This window comes from Electrona antarctica, assembly GCF_951216825.1.
Source record: "Electrona antarctica genome assembly, chromosome: 3".
NCBI lineage: Eukaryota > Metazoa > Chordata > Actinopteri > Myctophiformes > Myctophidae > Electrona > Electrona antarctica.
The window spans coordinates 38,864,299-38,881,848 of NC_136808.1; the positions used below are offsets into that span (position 1 = coordinate 38,864,299).

A 17,550-nucleotide genomic window follows, 5' to 3' on the forward strand; every position below is an offset into this window, starting at 1 on the left:
AGTCCAGGTGAAAATCTCCTGTGTTAACACCTAGGGATAGTCAGTATCTTGTCAGCAATATATCAGTATCATGGTCAGCATCATACATCAGTTTCCAAATGAGTGCTTTTAGCAGGTGTGATAAGCCCTACTGTATAGTCTTAAGTTATTACATTATCCAGTTAAAGGCAAAGCAATGTTTCAAGAAAACTGGTAGCACTTTATTCGTTTACGAATGTGAACAAACCGTTACTACTTGTCTACAAACTGCTTAAAAGTTTATAACTGGTTTAACCACCGTTACAAAAAAAATGTAATGCTATACGGACTGAATTCTGAACATTGTACACAACATTCACTAAAGTTAACCTTGTATAAATTTGCCATCAAGTCTGAAGCACATTTGATTTGGCAATTAAAAGGTAATACAAACATCACTCAAAGCAGGCACAGAGGCAGGATCAAAGTTAACCACTTTATTAACTCAAACTCTGTGAGACATCTCGACTTATTTCAATAGGTCACAACTTTATATTGCAGAGCCTTGCAACCCCCGTTCCAGGTCCTGGCTTTTAAATGTGCACTTTCATCCAAAACCTTATGCATGCAGAGAAGCAGAGACAGCGAAGAGTCACATAAAGAACAAATTTCACTGGAGCCTTTGGACATTGGCAATGTCACTGAGCATCATCCCCCGAATGAAAACTGTAATACTGTTGGAAACCTCATAGTGACAACATCCCAAGAGTGACTAGAGTCAGACATTTGCAAAGATTCAGCTCTTGGGGGCACAATGTTTCCATTCCGTCTTGTACATTATTTAAAAAGAAAAAAGAACATTGAAAAAAAAACTGTTAACATTTAATCTACAGTACGTTTGTGTAGCTGATGAAATTTTGCTTTGCTCATTCCTCACTAGAGCCTGTGTCAAACATTTTCAAATAATGTTATTTTCAAATGTTTGATAAAACACACAGAGCACCCTTCAACCATCTCCCCCGCCTAAATGGGAATTTATGATTGTCAACCTATCTCAACATGTGGCCATGTGACATTTGCGAACTATTTTAAAAGCGAACTTTCTGTGAACAGTTTTCCAAATCAACTCGGTGGGTGACAACTTATGACAGACTAAATGTTATCTTAAGTGAAAGAATAAATGTCGAGGGCCTGTTCTGAATCTGGTAAACCCCTCCAGCTTCTTCAGTATGTATATCATAGTCTGCAAAGAAACAAAATACAAAGATCAATTGTTGATGCATAACATGTCTAACAGTACTACATAAAGTTTAAAAAAAAATACAAAAAAATCACTCCCATGTGAAGTGAGGGGCGCTCTTATCATCTTACAACATCGAGGAGGCTATGATTAGGTGATGTAATGATGATGCAAAACGAACATTAAATTATCTTTATTGTTAAGGCGTTTTTAAAAACAAACATTGAACTATCGCCCCAAAAGAATTATACATTATTCATTCATCCATGACGCATACCTCAGGAAGCATCACATCCAAGATGAAGTCCATATGGTCTAGGTCATTGGACAGCTGTAGCGTTCCTTTTACGAGTCTGACCAACTCGTTTGTCTAATTGGGGGAGATAGACATAATTAACTGACAACCAATAATGTATACATGTATACAGTGAGATTGTATCTTCCTAACATTAAAAATACCTCATTTTCCATGAAAACTGTGAACTTCCTCCGTCTCAAGCTGTCCCGGAGCTTGCAACATCCCTGCTTGTTCTGGTACAGGTAGTCTGCTTGAGAGTTGCTGTCCTGATGTCAGGGTTGTGTGAAGAGCCTGAGAAAGCAGACGCAAATTACATCTAAAGAACTCAATATGCAAAGTAACAACTTTAGTTTGAAAAATTGCAAATCTCTTACCTGGATTTCTGGTCCCGTTACCACCCCAGCAATCCCAGCTCTGCTTAATTCCAACGTCCTGTAGTGAAATAGAATCCCTTTTGTTATCCCATAATTACCAACAAGCTTATAACACTGCCCAGAAAACAAATTGCAAACCTTTCCAGTGAATGGGGATTCTTGTTACATCCACAGCAAAAACTGTCCACTGGGACTGCGATTCCAGCGCAGTGTGTGTGGAGCCACCCTTGGCACCTCTGACACTGGACCAGGGGGTTTGCGTGTTCAGGATACCACCATCTAATAACCTATGCACTCATGTAATTTTTGCTTAAAAAGGGGAATACCACTCATTTTCAACATTTTACCATTAATATACATTATAGTTGTGTGGAAATAATACAAAGGTCCCCCCATTCTGTGTTGCCTACAACTGGAGGTCTGAAGAAAAAATAAAATCAGTAACATTATGAAGTACATCTTTTTTTCAGACCTCCAGTTCTAGGCAACACAGAATGGGGGGGACTTTCTTATTTCCACACAATAGTGGTATTCCCCTTTAAGTGATATTTGCAAATTTCACAATTTGTCCCATCACTTACCTTTTCTGGAAGATGCAGACATCAATAGAGGCAGCCATACAGTCATGATCCTAAAATTTAACATAGGGAACAGGTCATTTTACAGAACAGTAAAATAACCAGACAAATACAAATTTCAACTTGTTCATGCGCTATTAAGAAACATGCCTCGTCTGCGTCGTTGTCTGCGTCCTCCCGCACTTTCAGTGCATCATCTGACCAATGGGCAAATTTCCTTCCTTGACTATATTAGAAAGAAGGTTTAGGTTAGATTCAGAGACTTAAAAATGTCAAAATTAATTGCATTCCATTATTTTACTCTTTTACCCGCCGAGAGTGAAATTCTCCATCAGAAGCAGACACCACCACAGCCTTATCTTTGGTATGTCTGTGTGTAAATGTGTACAATTTCAACTCACAAAACTGAAGTCAAATGGCTCATCAATCACCAGGTGGAGAGCATACTGCAACACATTTCAAGCATACAATGTAATTTTCATTCAATAACCAGTACGCAATAAGTACAGTAATAACAGCTTTGTGTGTCAATTTAATTTACCATCAGCATGAAGACTCCACAACACAGTCCATCCATCTGTAGGGGGATGTTCTGGAAGAAACAGAATGGTTCAAGTCTAACGCATAATACACCTACAGTAGATGAATACAGTATACATAATTTCTTTATTACTACCTTATTCTTCATGACAGTCCAAAGCCCAGGCACCATTTTCATAGCCATTTTACTGCAAAATAAACATGTAATTACTATTTACAAGTACATGACTTGATGGATTGAGTCAAATGTATGATATCAGCACGGTTACCGTGGTTACGTTTAAACTCATCTCAAGTTCCATGCTTAAGATGGGGTGTAAGTTAGAAATATAAAATGTCATACATTTGAACCAGTCCAGATCTCACTCTCCTATAAAGCCATACAGAACAGAAAGAAATACCCAACTCATCCAAGAGTGCATGCATTTCACAGCAACAGAAGTTATGCAGCAGAACACATGCAACCAAGCAATACAAGTCATACATGCAACATAAAACATGCAACCAAGCAATACAAGTCATACATGCAACATAAAACATGCAACCAAGCAATACAAGTCACACATGCAACATAAAACATGCAACCAAGCAATACAAGTCATGCCAGCAGAACACATGCAGCTGTACAACTCATAGAAGGTAATTGGGCCATTTGAAATTAAGGGCCAACTTTTGAACGTCGGGCCAACTTTTAAACTTGAGGGCCAACTTTTGAACTCGAGGGCCAACTTTTGAACTCGGGCCAAAATTGCATTAAAAATAACCTGAAAAGTGAGAGATTTTCCTGACTGCCAAAGCCATGGGGGTTCTTAGAGTCTAAGAAGTGCAAGACTTTGTCTTTTGGTCTTATGACCTGAGAAACAGTGGTAAAGAAGTTGCAAAAAATAATTAGCATCATGTGTAACCTCCAGTCTATTTTTCTTTAAAAGCAATTGTGAAACAGAGCTGCTACCTTTAAACAGATCTTAAATCTGAGTTTTCTGTATACCATTTAAATAGTCATGAGAAAAATGCTGCCATTTGTCCCAAAGTGACTGAAAAGAAGTGCTGCTATTAGTTTCAAAAAAGCTTTATAACCCGTTATAACATGTACATAACGATGCAATGTGACATAGCTCCATTTACAAAATGCTGTACCCTGTCCAACTGTATATACTTTCTCCATTTTCAACTGTTTATTGTATTGAGAGTTTGTGACACTTGCTTTGACAATGTAAACGTTTGTTTTCTCATGCCAATAAAGCTCCTTTGAATCGAATAAATTAGGTACAAACCAGCATGTGACTATGTGTGTCTATTTGTCGGTAGCAGCACGTTACTGTGTCATATATCATGATAAGAGGCACCGCTCACTTCACCTTCACACACACACACACACACACACACACACACACACACACACACACACACACACATGTGGTTTTCAATTACATGACCAAAATAATATTGTCAAAACAATATTGACACTGATCACAGAAGTATACATTACTCTATTAAAGTAGTTACAGGGGGTGCATACTTAGTTTAGACTAGTCATTGGTTAAGGTTAGGTTTAGGTGTGCTGCCCCGTGGGAGGTTAGGTTTAGGGTGAGGGTTTGAGATAGGTTGTAGTTGTAGGACTAATGACTGGTCTAACCAATGACTAGTCTAAACTAAGTACTGCACCCGTTACAAAGTTATAAAGACTACATTTGTTGACATGCAAAAAGCCTTACACTGAGCATCCAGTGTCCTGGTTTCCATGTCGGGCATAGGATGAGGTCTTTAGAAGCTGCATCATCCTACGAGAATAAGGGAAAAAAAGTTTTAATGTAGACTGGCATACAAAGTTTTTAGAAGTTAGAGCTTTCATTTATATTGATCAGATAAGTTTGATAGGGACAGAAAGGGATCGTCATCATATGGTGCCTTCCATGACGCCACCACATACGCATCCATGGTGACTACATCCTTTCCCTGTAAATACATACTACCTTTCAATATGTCCAAAAACATTTAAATAATTTCTTAAGAAACTTAGAAACACAACTTACTCGACATCTGGCAATCTCAGAGATCATGGTGAGACAGCAGTTGACAATCTGTAAAGTTGCATGAAGCATAAGTTGAGTTTTAGAGAATTGATCTTTGCCTTTTGAGATCATGATATCGTTGCTGTCGGGAAGAAACCTCCTAAGTCCATTTTAGATTTTTTTGTTGTTGCATAAATCAGTGCTATTGAACACCCTTTATGTCTGTGTGTTGTTTTGCAAATATTGAACCAATGGAAAGTAGTAAAAATTACTTTGGACAAAACCACTTAAGGCCATTGGACTCCACCACCTCTACCCCTCTCATGGAAGTCATTGACAATATAGAAAGTCACAACACCAACTTTGATGAGACTGTATTGCTTTGTTTTCAAAATATAAGGTTTTAATTTCCTGAAAAATGAACATTTTGGAGTTAGGTGGTTTCCTCCCGACAGCAGAGATATAGTACTCACCGTGGCTTCCACCTCCCTCTCCAACCCCAAAGTCAGGAAATCTTTGCGCTTTAAAGTTATTGCGCCGACATCAATAATGTGCTCTTCAGGAGAACGTTGCCCATTCAGCACATAGCTTTAACAGTCAAGGAAAGAAATTGTACACATTATTGTAGCAATGTCACAACACATAGTCTGACAGTTTTCTTTTTTTTCTCCTTTGTACCAGTGTCTGCTGTCCCCCATGGAAAGCGAAGTCCCAGTCTCTTCTTCCCCGGATGTTTTCAGGTGATGTTAGAGCCTGGCAGCCATCGTCACATACTGACAGAACAAGATGAAAACCGAAAGACAAAAAGGACTGCATCAGCTACAGAAAAAAAAGTGTGTCATATTAGCCGAGATACCATGCCCAATACCACTGCATCTGTCACCTGGTTCTGCATGGTATGGCTGATCCATCAGTGAATCCTGTGGAGACAGATCCATGTCCCATGATCCTTGAACAAGATCCTCTGGCAGAATCCCCTGGACAAGATCATCAGACGACACGGGGTCTTGTCCCGAGGACACTGGCAGGTGGTCTTGTACATCAGATGAAACTGGCAGGGGGTCTACAGCAGAGGAGGCTGCCAGAGGGAAAATAAATCATGCATTATGTAAGAAATACCTGATGCACCCCATATCTTTTCAAAGATCTTGTCATAGCCAGCCCTCGATGACATCTCAGTCTTCAGTCTCTGAATAAGGTCGTTTCTGGAGCCACCAGTATCCAGGCCACACTCTTTACATAGGTCTCGAATGACCCCAGCCTGGGTAATAATAAATGCAGAGACTTTAAATGTAATGAAAATTTCTGTTGCAATTGCCATTGTGTAAATCTGAACAGGCATGCACAATATTCCATACCCGTTTATTCATGAGCTTATCAATAAGACGACTCTCAGTTACACTCAGTTCCGCCTCATTAACAGAAACTCTAGCTGTAGGAACTTTGTGGAATTCAGTGTTCAACACAACTGCAGACTTCCAGGTCTTGGGACCAATCCAAGGAGCCCAGTACTCGTAGGATGGTGGCACAGAGAAAGGATTCTCCTTATTACCTTAATGGAAGAAAGAAATGCACTAGAGTGTACTGTAAACTTTTATCAATAGGAATCTTTTCAATAAAGTTTTACATCTCCATTGTTGAGTGCAAGTCAGCAAATCTTTTGTACTTACTAGTAAGAAACCCCCTGGCAATCTCTTGCTTGCCAACAGAATCCCAGAACTCTTCCACATTCACTTCTCCCTTGTAGCCCTCAGGTGGCATTTTGAGGTCACTGGCTACAAATAACAGACTTGTATCAATATTATGACCACCACAGAGAACCTTACAATCACATAAAAGCAATACTTTTCTGCACATTTAAAAATAAATGAATTTAGGAAGGGAAGTTGTGTAGTAGTGACCTTATACTATAAACACCCTCCCCATCTATGATTATGAGAAAGCCAAAATGTTTACCAGACATGTTGAACACAGCTTTTCCAGATCCATGACGATCACTGGTGGATGGTCCCCACAACGCATATGATGAATTGAACATGGTGGACCCTGTTGTAAACAAGTGTAATGCTTAATTGGGTCGTCCACTCAGTTAACAGCCTTTGTATTGAGTTTGTGCTTGAAATGTACTGTAATTCTGCAAACTGTTAATACAATTTTCAATCAATCAATCAAAACACAGTTGTAACTGTAGTCATGCTCAGATAGAGCCTCAAAATGCAGGTACCCGTGATGGAGTGAATCAGCCAAGGGGAACTTCTTCTCTGTAAGATATTCTAGAGCCAGAATAGCACTCCCAATAGACTGGTTGGTCTGAAAGGGAAGGCAACATCAAAGCATTGTAAGGCATTCACTCTGCCTCCTATGCATGTATACCTAGGATTAAATCCCAATGAAGAAACAATATTTAACCATTTTGTTGACCAACTCAATTAAGAAATAAAATTACACTGTAGATAATTGCAGCATAATTAAAGAAAAATGCAAACCTGCAGATTAGACCTCAAATGGAGACAGAAGTGAAGACTAAGAAGTATGCTGTCATTGAAGTTATGTAGTCCATCTGCAAACTCTTGGTACCGATAGTACATGCCAAACATGGGACACCCCTTGCAGTATGTACTTATGTCTAAAAGATAATACTGTATATTAGTTCTTAAAATAAGATTTTATTAAATTTAATATATGACTTAAATCAGATTTACGCCAATTAGATTTAAACTTACCTTCAATAATGCCGTCAGTGGTGACAATTTTAGCATGAGAGGTGATCTTAATGCAGTCACTCAGGGGCACCCTTCCAGGACAGATGGAGCACTGGGACTCGGGAGGAATCAAGTGTGTCGGGTAATCCTCCTTAGTCTTCCTCTTCCGCAAGTCCTCTTGCAGTACAGCTGGAAGCTTCTTTCGGTTGAATATGTATTCGACCATCCTTTTCAGAATCTCACCTTCAGGAGGGTATACCGATTCATCACTCCTGCCGTCCAAAGATCCATGTTGTCCAACTTCTTCCTCCATTTGCAATGAATGCTCTGTTGATCTCACCCGCCTGAAGAGGTCTCGATGTTCCTGAAAGAGGTGCCACTTTGCAATGTATTTGTGAGCGCATGACCTGCAAGAGCTGTTGCAACCACAATGCCAGGTGTTCTTCTTATTATAGACGACCATCACCCGCCCAAGACGACTGTAATAAGAGACTGATGGCTCATAGACAGACACACAATATTTTGGAAACATCAGGGTGGTACAAACAGACAATGGAGCTTGCTGTGCACTGGCAGCCTCTTTTCTTTTCATGCACTCTCTCAACTTGTCTTCCCCAAACCATCTCTGCGTCACCATCAACTGCAAGGTGTCTTGAAGCAACTCTGGGGCTGTAACCGTCACTGTACAGTAGTCAAGTGAGCGGAGGTGAACACATCTGAAGCTTGTGAGATCACTTCTTTTTTTTTTAATGTTTTTTTTGTGGCTTTCACCTTTATTTATTTATTTGTATGGAGGGACAGACAGTAGGCTGACAGGAAATGGGGAGAGAGATGGGGGGGAAGACATGCAGTAAAGGCCGTCGGGATCGGGAGTCGAACCCGCGGCACACTGCCAGACTGGGTTGCCAGCCAAGGTGCCTGGACCACTGAGCCGTGGCCCAGGCCGTGAGATCACTTCTTAAGGCCACTTCTTGATTCTGCCGACAGCTGAGGGACTCGCAACGAAGCTTGTGGTCTCCTCCCCAGGACCTCTGTTGCACATGCAAGGGAATAGTGCATCCATGCAGTGTCTTGAGAACAACAAACATGCCATTTTTGGCATCTATGCACTCGCTTCTTAGGTAGGATGTTGCTGTGATGTCCTTGACACTATGTAGCTGGGTGCCTCTCGGTGTTCCTCGTCACCACCGGAGGGTCTGCCATGTGCAGCGAAGAGCTCTGTGGCCACGCCCAAGACTCTTGAAGGGGGAGGAGTCTTGTAGCTGCAGTACGGCCAATCCCTGATTGTCCTAGTGGTTAGGTTTGGGGGTGGGGGGACCCAGGCCAGGCCTGGCTGGTTGGCTGACCAGAGAGGCCTGGCCTATGTGGGTCCCCAGAACGGGCAGCTGTACTGCCGGCCGCACTTGACTGGCACTGGCTGGTCGCCAGATTTCATTACGGATATGTGTTTCTGAAAAGGAAAGAAAAAGTGCTAAATCAATATTCAGGAGTATGTTAAAATAGGCAATATTTGTCATAACCATAACCATCAGTCTGAACACTGAAAGTTTGACAACAGAGACCACCATCACTAAGACTACCATAGACTAGCTAATAAACAGCATCATATAGTTAAACACTCTGTGTTGCAGACATTTATTAAGTCAGTTTAATATCGTTTTGGAGACATAGCACTCTATATTGTATATGCAGTATTATTATATAGATATTCCACTGTTAGGTTCTTAGCTTACGTATGATTCACATGACTATTTTTATGTATTACCATGTTTTTGTTCTTGCTCACGGAGCACGGCCCGCTCACGGAGCACGTCTCGTCTGCGAGGCTGCAGCTGGGTGCCTCTCCCCTACGCTCATTCTGTAGCTCCGAGATGAGGTCACAGACAGAAACCCCTCCCACCCCGTTCAGAAACGGCGCATGTTTCCACAATTCCCCATTGCTTACCCTTTTCTTAACAATGCACCAAAACCTTGAAGTGACGTTCCGGGTTTACACTAATTTACCGTCAACAACGCCAAAGAAAATCCAACTAGCGATTTGAACCGAGCCTTTACGAAGCGAATTTTGTCAGTCGCTTCCGTGTTTATCAAGGGATTGGTGCGTGTGCGCGGGCATGTCGAGTGAACTGAAGTCAGTTGGACATTTTCGACCAGGGGAGGCGCCGGGGAGGCGCTAAAGCTTTTCAACTTCCTTGAAAAACATGCTAAACAACCGCTGTAACGCTCGTGTAACCGTTTAAAGTTGGATTTTCTTTGGCGTTGTTGACGGTAAATTAGTGTAAACCCGGAACGTCACTTCAAGGTTTTGGTGCATTGTTAAGAAAAGGGTAAGCAATGGGGAATTGTGGAAACATGCGCCGTTTCTGAACGGGGTGGGAGGGGTTTCTGTCTGTGACCTCATCTCGGAGCTACAGAATGAGCGTAGGGAGAGGGCACATATGGGGCTAGGTTTTAAGTTGCATGCATTTATACAAATCAAGCCTTACCTTTAGCAGACTGTCCAACCCGTGGCGCGGTCTCCTTAACATTGGAGATGTTGACTGCCTCCAGTGTCGAGTCCAGCTCAGGGACCTGGTCAAGCTGCCTGCGGCTGTTGACGGCACACTCCCGGTTCTCCTTTTGAGATTGTGATCTCCTCCGGGACATCTTCACCCTGAGCATAGGGACACTGACATCTCGCTGCCGCAGGAGAGAAAATTTACCAGGTGCCTCCATATCGTCTTGATTGCTGGTAGAGTCTGGTTAACAGGTGAGAAGTTATGGTAAAGACACAAAATGATATTTTAAAAACATTGTGCAAATATGCATTTAAGATTTAAGTTGTGCTTGTTACAGTTCAAATGTTAAGCTGGTGAGATATATACACCTCATGGTTTGTAAAATAAGTTCACTAGACACATTTCAACTTGTTTTCCGTGTGTCGATCCGTGCTAACGGCTAGCAAGCAAGCAACTTTTTTTTTACAAACTTGGTCACATTAGTGGTAGTTTGTTTCAGATTGTTGAAACGGGTTTCAGTTCTTGGTTCAGTTGGTTGCATAACACGTCTTTACAGCTTACCTTTAAAGAGTGGAAATTAATGTTGATTGTTGCTGCTAAACTTAAACAACAATCAAAGATGGCGGGTTAGGTTTGAAGCAGTCTACAGAGGCTCTTATAGGCTGCACACGCTGTGTGCTGATAGGCTGCAGCTGGGTGCCTATTCTGGATAAAAGGAGTATTGACAACAAAACTATATTTGACCTCAGATAGTTCCAGTTATAATATAATACAATATATATATTATATATTTTTTTTAAAGTTCCAGTTATACATTATACTCCAAATTGTTTCATAATGTTATCTACATCATTATCAGATAAATGTACCCTTCAAATTCTTGTTTATCCCCAAAATGACTATGGCTATCAAAGGTGTGCAATTTGTTGCATCTGAAGAAATATTGTGCGTTAAATGTATGTTAGTAAAACATTTGGCTCCTCATTTGTAAACTAAATGTGAATATAAAATGTAAAATAAAATGGGCATGAAAATGGTGCCGTGTTCTCAGGGCCCTGTTCCGGAAGACCTCAAATGGGATGATTATATTTTTTGGTAATCTGATTAATAAACAAACATATAAGTGCATCATATATTAGCTGATACAGGTTCAAGGGTTGTGTTACCCTGGAGTCTGGACTAAACCATTTCAATCCTAAATTCCTATCTGTTGATGCTCTTTGCTCTCCAAATGACCATCTTTTCATTTTAAGAAAAGATTGCCTTAAAGGGGAATTCCACTCACATCAAGATTAATAAATTAACTAAAAGGTTTAATTTATTCTTGTATTTTATTTATTTTACTTAAGGGACTTCAGCAACCGATCCTGAGACCTTGTCTGGGAATTAGAAAAATTAGAGATGACAGGTAATTTTTTTTTTAGATTGCTTTATAAACATGCAGGAGCCAGGGACAGCCAGCCCTAAGCCTGATACAAAGTACAATGATGCATTCTAACTTGAGGATGCCCAGTGGGCCAGTAATAAACTAAGCGCAGAGTGGTAGACCTTGTCAAGCAGTTTCAAGGTGGTGTGGGATTGCAGATTAACTCAATCATCAATTCATCATGCATGAAGTTATCATTCATTTATGGTCCTCACGTTTAAACTTGAATGCGTTAGCTGCAAATTCTTTGTTCAGTAACCTCCATAAGTAAGTAAGTCTCTATGTCCCTCCAGCTCTTACTCAAACAGAAAATGCATTTTCATGCACAGATCCAATCAGGAGAGATAACTCAGACAGGATACACATTGCAGAGAACAAATGCATAACTAATATTATTTTACGACCAAATTGAAAAGGACATAACACTATAGGTAATTAAAATGCAATTATACTCAGGGGTTATAATACCAGTGTTCACCGGAAAGACACTCCCATTCACAATTAATTGTCTCCACCAGGCCGAAGGCATGGGGAGAGAGTATGTTTTGCACTCCGTCCGTGTGTGTGTGTGTGTGTGTCTGTCCGTCCGTCCGTCCGTCCTTCCTTCCGTCCGTCCGTTACCAGCTAATCTCCATCACCGTTAACCCGGTCGATGCCAAACTTTGCACACACACTCCCTGGATGCCAACGATGAACCTCTGCCCCACATTTTCCAGAACGGCCTGTTATAGCGCCACCATGAGGCAGCTTTTCACATTTTTTAACTAAAACTGCACCGATCTGCGTGAAATGTTGCATACACACTCCCTAGAGGACAAGGACAAACCTTTTCCTGCCTTTTATAGCGCCACCAGGAGGCCGACTTTTGTAAAACACATTTTTTGATATTACTCCTCCAGATTCTGTCCAAAAATCTCACAAATCGTTACACAGTATCTCTATGGTCATGTGCTCAAGTCGGATCTGTCCGATATTTCATATTCCATCCTAATTGGCTATAATTGGCTTTCACAGTTTGCAAGATTGCCCCGTTTTGAACAAAAGCCTCAAATCATGAACGCAGCATGCAATTTACGTGAAATCTTTCACACATTTTCTTACTAGGCTGAGGAATATATCCCACCCTTTTCACATTGGCCTGTTATTGTCTCCACCAGGCCGAAGGCATGGTGAGAGAGTATGTTTTGCACTCCGTCCGTGTGTGTGTCCGTCCGTGTGTGTGTGTGTCCGTCCGTGTGTCCTTCCGTCCGTCCGTTACCAGCTAATCTCCGGCACCGTTAACCCGGTCGATGCCAAACTTTGCACACACACTCCCTAGATGCCAACGATGAACCTCTGCCCCGCATTTTCCAGAACAGCCTGTTATAGCGCCACCTTGAGGCAGCTTTTCACATTTGTTACCTAAAACTGCACCGATCTGCGTGAAACGTTGCATGCACACTCCCTAGAGGCCAAGGACAAACCTTTGACCTGCATTTTCCGCATCTGCCTTTTATAGCGCCACCAGGAGGCCGACTTTTGTAAAACACATTTTTGGATATTACTCCTCCAGATTCTGTCCAAAAATCTCACAAATCGTTACACAGTATCTCTATGGTCATGTGCTCAAGTCGGATCTGTCCGATATTTCATATTCCACCCTAATTGGCTATAATTGCCTTTCACAGTTTGCAAGATTGCCCCGTTTTGAACAAAAGCCTCAAATCATGAACACAGCATGCAATTTACGTGAAATCTTTCACACATTGTCTTATTAGGCTGAGGAATATATCCCACCCTTTTCACATTGGCCTGTTATAGCGCCACCAACAGGTTGATTTTTGCAAAACAGGTTGATTGGAACAAAATGCCTCAAATCATCCAATTGCCATACAAGGCAAACATGTTTATATTACTACTAAACATTTTGCCAAACATCTCACACAGTCCTATCCTCCTGGTGGAGACCTGTGCCCAGAAGGGCACTTTTTCTAGTTTCCATTGAACCCATTAGGGTACATTTGGTTAAATTTTGATATAATCTCAGTTACAAATGGATAAATGAACACTGAATTTTCTGTGCAATAAAGAACACATAAGACATGTGTCTTTCATTGTCCTAGGTCGTCAAACAGTGTTTTGGTGGCATGCTTTTCCAAGCTGATGAATGACAACATCCTTCCAAATGCAAAGAATGTAAAAGGTGCATACAGCATTCACATTCCACGAAATAGGCTTCTATACACACAGATGACTGTACTGTACTGTACTGTACTCTACACATACAAAGACCTTCCAGTGACTGCAGTCTCACCCTAAAATTCTACACCTTTATTTTGATTCAGGGTTTCTGTTCAGTAACCCAGTCCATGCGGTGGTTACTGTGAACTACACAGAGAGGTGCTGGGAGATCTATCAGGCCTTTAGTGTAGTCAAGCCAGCATCCTCAGCTGACCACACCATGACCTGCAGGCACCTTGTGTGGATGTTTAAGGTAACATTTTTACTTCTCTGTGATTGTGAAAACTACACTGGTGAGCACAGACTACTTTCTGACTGGGCTGTACAGTATGGGCAAAGACAGTCCAGTACTCTCTTTAGATACCTCAATTAAAGTATATTGTGTGCAGTGCACATCGTAAACAATATGAGAGATCGGAAAACAATGTGATATATGTCTTCTTTTATTTTTCCTGAACCCTGAGTCTGGTGAAGGTAAGGTTCTATGCAGGGTGTTCCATGCATAGGTTCCATCATGCCTACACATCCAACCTAGGACATACCCACTAACCAACAGAGAAATAGGGCTGGCACAGTCTGGCAGTATATATGCCATGTTTAACTGCAGAAGGGTGCCACCATGTGGCTTTCTCTCTGCGTGCAGTTGCCATGAAACCACATCCCACTACTACACATTTCTATTGTTTTTTAAGTCCTTTATTAATTGATTCATATACCAGAATGTTTAAGTCAGTTTTTATAGTCAATGTTTCTCACCGAAACCAGGATCTTGGTCTGTTTGATGCCAAGCTGACCACAGGAAAATTATTGAAGATCATGAGTGCTGAGAACATTGACACCGGAGAGTGGTCTTTTTACAACCTGGATCTAGAGGTGAGCTCTTGTGCTCTAATATCTATTTGTTCCTAATAAGAAAACATACATTAAAAGTTTCATGTTTTGACAACAAATACAAAATAAATCAAAGTAATATTTTTCAGAATAGATACAATTATTGATGTACTTACATATACAGTAGTAGTGCATAGTAGGCCTACACATCTATCCAGCCAATCTCCCTCTCCTGATCATTAATATTTTACCTGTCTATTCCTTGTAGATTACGTTCCTGGAGTTCTTAGAAGCTCTTCTAGCCTGTGCTGAAGTGAAGAGCCAGCTGATTGGTCAAGATAGACAGCAACATCCCTGTTCAGAGATAGAAGCCAAACAGGTGAGGTCACAATGATGGAGGAGGCATTAGGGCACATACACCTTTCAGACTAAAAGACATTGATCACATTTTGTTAGGACCTTTCATATTCCCTAGTCTTCTCTCCCTCTGTGTATACTAACTAGAACATCAAACCCTTTCACCCTCTGGTTTGATCACTGATTCAATTATAGAACTTTATGAACCGGTTAATGTGTATACTGTCATTTCTGCAAAAGGTGGGAAATATTCCTGGTTGGAAACAAGATGAGTTAAAGTAGGTCTCATGGAAGATGTTTGTTTATGCAGCCCGGTTCATAAAGTTCTATAATTGAATCAGTGGTCAAACCAGAGGGTGAAAGGGCCAGTTCAAAATCAGTTTGTCCCAGTGGCGTTTCCAGGAATTGCATTTAGCAAGATGTGTCGTTTTGGCATAATTTCCTACTGTACTTCTCTACACAGACAACCAGGTCCAGAGACATTCTGCAGTTGTCCTCTTCTGAGTCCCAGCAGAATCTCAGTCCCGTAGCCACCTCTCAGACAGCAGGTTGTTTTATTTGTTTTTCTAATATATACACTGATACCACTTATGCACATTGTAATATGCATATTGTGCAGCACTTTTTGAGTAATATGTACAAATGCAATTATGAAACACATTTTCACTGTAGTTATGTAAGTCTATGCTTGTGCTGTGTACGGTAATGTGTGGCAAATATACAATTTACAGTATGTCTTGTCTTTGATTAAACTGAACCACAGGCAACATTTGAATATCAGCAGTTATCTACTTTTCTTCCAAAAAAAAAAAAGAATAACCAACACAAACACACTTTGTTTAAAATGCAAATCCTTGCAGTAAACCATGTCATACTGTTGTTTTTGTGTGCATTTCTCAACGATAGCCAGTGATTCTGCCACACAGTTATCAGAGGTCCATAAAAAGGAGGAATCGTTGCTGCCTCTACACAGCACAGGTACACTGAATAAGGCTTTTATCAAACATACATCTATTCTGTCCTTCAATATAAAAAAATCACACTCGTGTGAAGTGAGGGGCGCTCTTATCATACATCACATTCGTGCTTAACCAATCAAACATCACTATGGGGTACACACATTGCTCAGCCAATCAAATCATCAGTATGGGTACACATATTGCTCAGCCAATGAAATCATCTCTATGGGGTACACACAGACACACAAAGCTGGGCATAGGGGGGCTAGCGCCCCTCAAAAATAACTTAAAGTAACATGGTTGTTAAAAAAGTATGAGCTAGGCTTTTAAATATTCCCTGCAAGTCATGCCAATGTAAAAGGTTGTCTATAATTATATCCAGAACCTGCAGAAAGGGCTGCAGAGGAAGAAAAAGTGATGAGAGTTGGAGGTCCAGTGACTCATGATGATGAAATGGATCAATGGATCCAGAGGACACACCAGTTCTTCAGCCAGATCTTATTCCCTGCATACGACTACAGCAGACTGCTGAGCAGGGAGGTGGAGGAAGGGAGGTTACGCCAGGAGGCCCAGAAACGCATCAGCCTGGCCAAGGTCTTAGAACAGACCAGGTAGTCTGGTTCAAACTAGATGTGTAGAATGCCTGACCTTGATTAGTCGTCTCTCCAGCAAGAACGAGTGTCTGATTCAACTACCAATCAGTCAAATTTATTTGCATGATTTGATATCAGAAACCATAGCATGTTAAATCAGACATTAAGCACATTATCTATTATTGCATGACAAACGTGAGACTGCAAATCTGTCAAATCATGCAATATGTGGTGTCCCCGACTAAGAATTTGTATAGTCGAATCTGATTGGCCAAATGTTGGCTGTGGTCGAATATATTGCATGATATTTGCAGGCCTAGAATGTTTTTATCTAAGGAGAAGAATTGTCATTTCAAGTGATCTCTCCGTTCCAGGCTGAAAGAGTGGGAGGAAGAGGAGAGGCGGCAGCGGAAAGAGTTAGAGGAGACGGCAGCAGAGAAAGCTGATGGACAAGAGGATGAAGTCAATGTATCCTGAGTGCTGGCACCGGACCCAAAATGAAATGGTCTTTGAACACTTGATCCAGAAAAGTTGAGAACCACTGTTCCAATACCACCTAGCTTTGATCGCTGATGTACTAGGATCACCTCGATCCAGCCATGCAAACAAAAGATTTACCAATATACTCTGATACAGATATGCAACAATTATTGGAAGCAATGTATGCCCAACAGCTTTTGATGTCAACATTTCCCAGACTGTTGCTTAGCTTTTTTCTAAGCATATTACTTTCTGTACCCTTATCACATGGATTAAAGCAACAACAAAAAACTCAACTGAAGAGTTGTGTTCCAAGTCCTATGCAGTGATCATGCATTTTCTGGGGCAACATACATGTTTTCTATTGCTAGTTTGACCACTTCAGCAAATACCCTCTTCAAATAACTGAAAATAGGCCATCTACAGCTTACAGTGCATGATATACTAAATGGAAGTCATGCTGGCCAGGAATCCAGGAAACCCC

At 41.0% G+C, this 17,550-nt stretch overlaps 2 protein-coding genes and 1 long non-coding RNA gene across 7 annotated transcripts; 1 reads left to right on the top strand and 2 right to left on the bottom strand.

Moving 5' to 3' along the window:
* Positions 1-446: 446 nt before the first annotated feature.
* On the bottom strand, positions 447-2,373 carry LOC306919986. Its single transcript, XR_013789597.1, has 5 exons — positions 2,009-2,373; positions 1,871-1,928; positions 1,658-1,787; positions 1,476-1,568; positions 447-1,201 (listed from the first exon to the last, which is right to left on the bottom strand). It is a non-coding gene; the product is annotated as an uncharacterized lncRNA (long non-coding RNA).
* Positions 2,374-2,601: 228 nt separating this feature from the next.
* Positions 2,602-10,417, bottom strand: LOC306920254 (uncharacterized protein; the record flags this gene model as incomplete). 4 transcript variants are annotated; one of them, XM_079496948.1, is made up of 16 exons in its annotated part: positions 2,602-2,674; positions 2,850-2,894; positions 2,990-3,040; positions 3,125-3,176; positions 4,704-4,769; positions 5,022-5,069; positions 5,474-5,588; positions 5,679-5,773; positions 5,884-6,261; positions 6,359-6,552; positions 6,671-6,775; positions 6,957-7,046; positions 7,225-7,310; positions 7,487-7,626; positions 7,724-9,152; positions 10,189-10,326. In XM_079496948.1, 4 exons carry the CDS (start codon positions 7,036-7,038, stop codon positions 6,064-6,066), a joined length of 579 nt encoding a protein of 192 aa, XP_079353074.1. In that variant the 3' UTR covers positions 2,602-2,674; positions 2,850-2,894; positions 2,990-3,040; positions 3,125-3,176; positions 4,704-4,769; positions 5,022-5,069; positions 5,474-5,588; positions 5,679-5,773; positions 5,884-6,063. The 4 variants fall into 3 exon arrangements, with proteins under 4 accessions (XP_079353076.1, XP_079353075.1, XP_079353074.1 ...); XM_079496950.1 differs by having other exon boundaries at positions 10,189-10,417; XM_079496949.1 differs by having other exon boundaries at positions 5,884-6,078.
* On the top strand, positions 10,320-17,348 carry LOC306920253 (radial spoke head 10 homolog B-like). Of its 2 annotated transcripts, none has more exons than XM_079496946.1 (9): positions 10,320-10,451; positions 13,729-13,808; positions 13,951-14,099; positions 14,612-14,719; positions 14,946-15,056; positions 15,498-15,582; positions 15,941-16,012; positions 16,376-16,604; positions 16,961-17,348. In XM_079496946.1, exons 2-9 carry the CDS (start codon positions 13,769-13,771, stop codon positions 17,061-17,063), a joined length of 897 nt encoding a protein of 298 aa, XP_079353072.1. In that variant the 5' UTR covers positions 10,320-10,451; positions 13,729-13,768; the 3' UTR covers positions 17,064-17,348. The 2 variants fall into 2 exon arrangements, with proteins under 2 accessions (XP_079353072.1, XP_079353073.1); XM_079496947.1 differs by having other exon boundaries at positions 16,376-16,587.
* Positions 17,349-17,550: the final 202 nt, after the last annotated feature.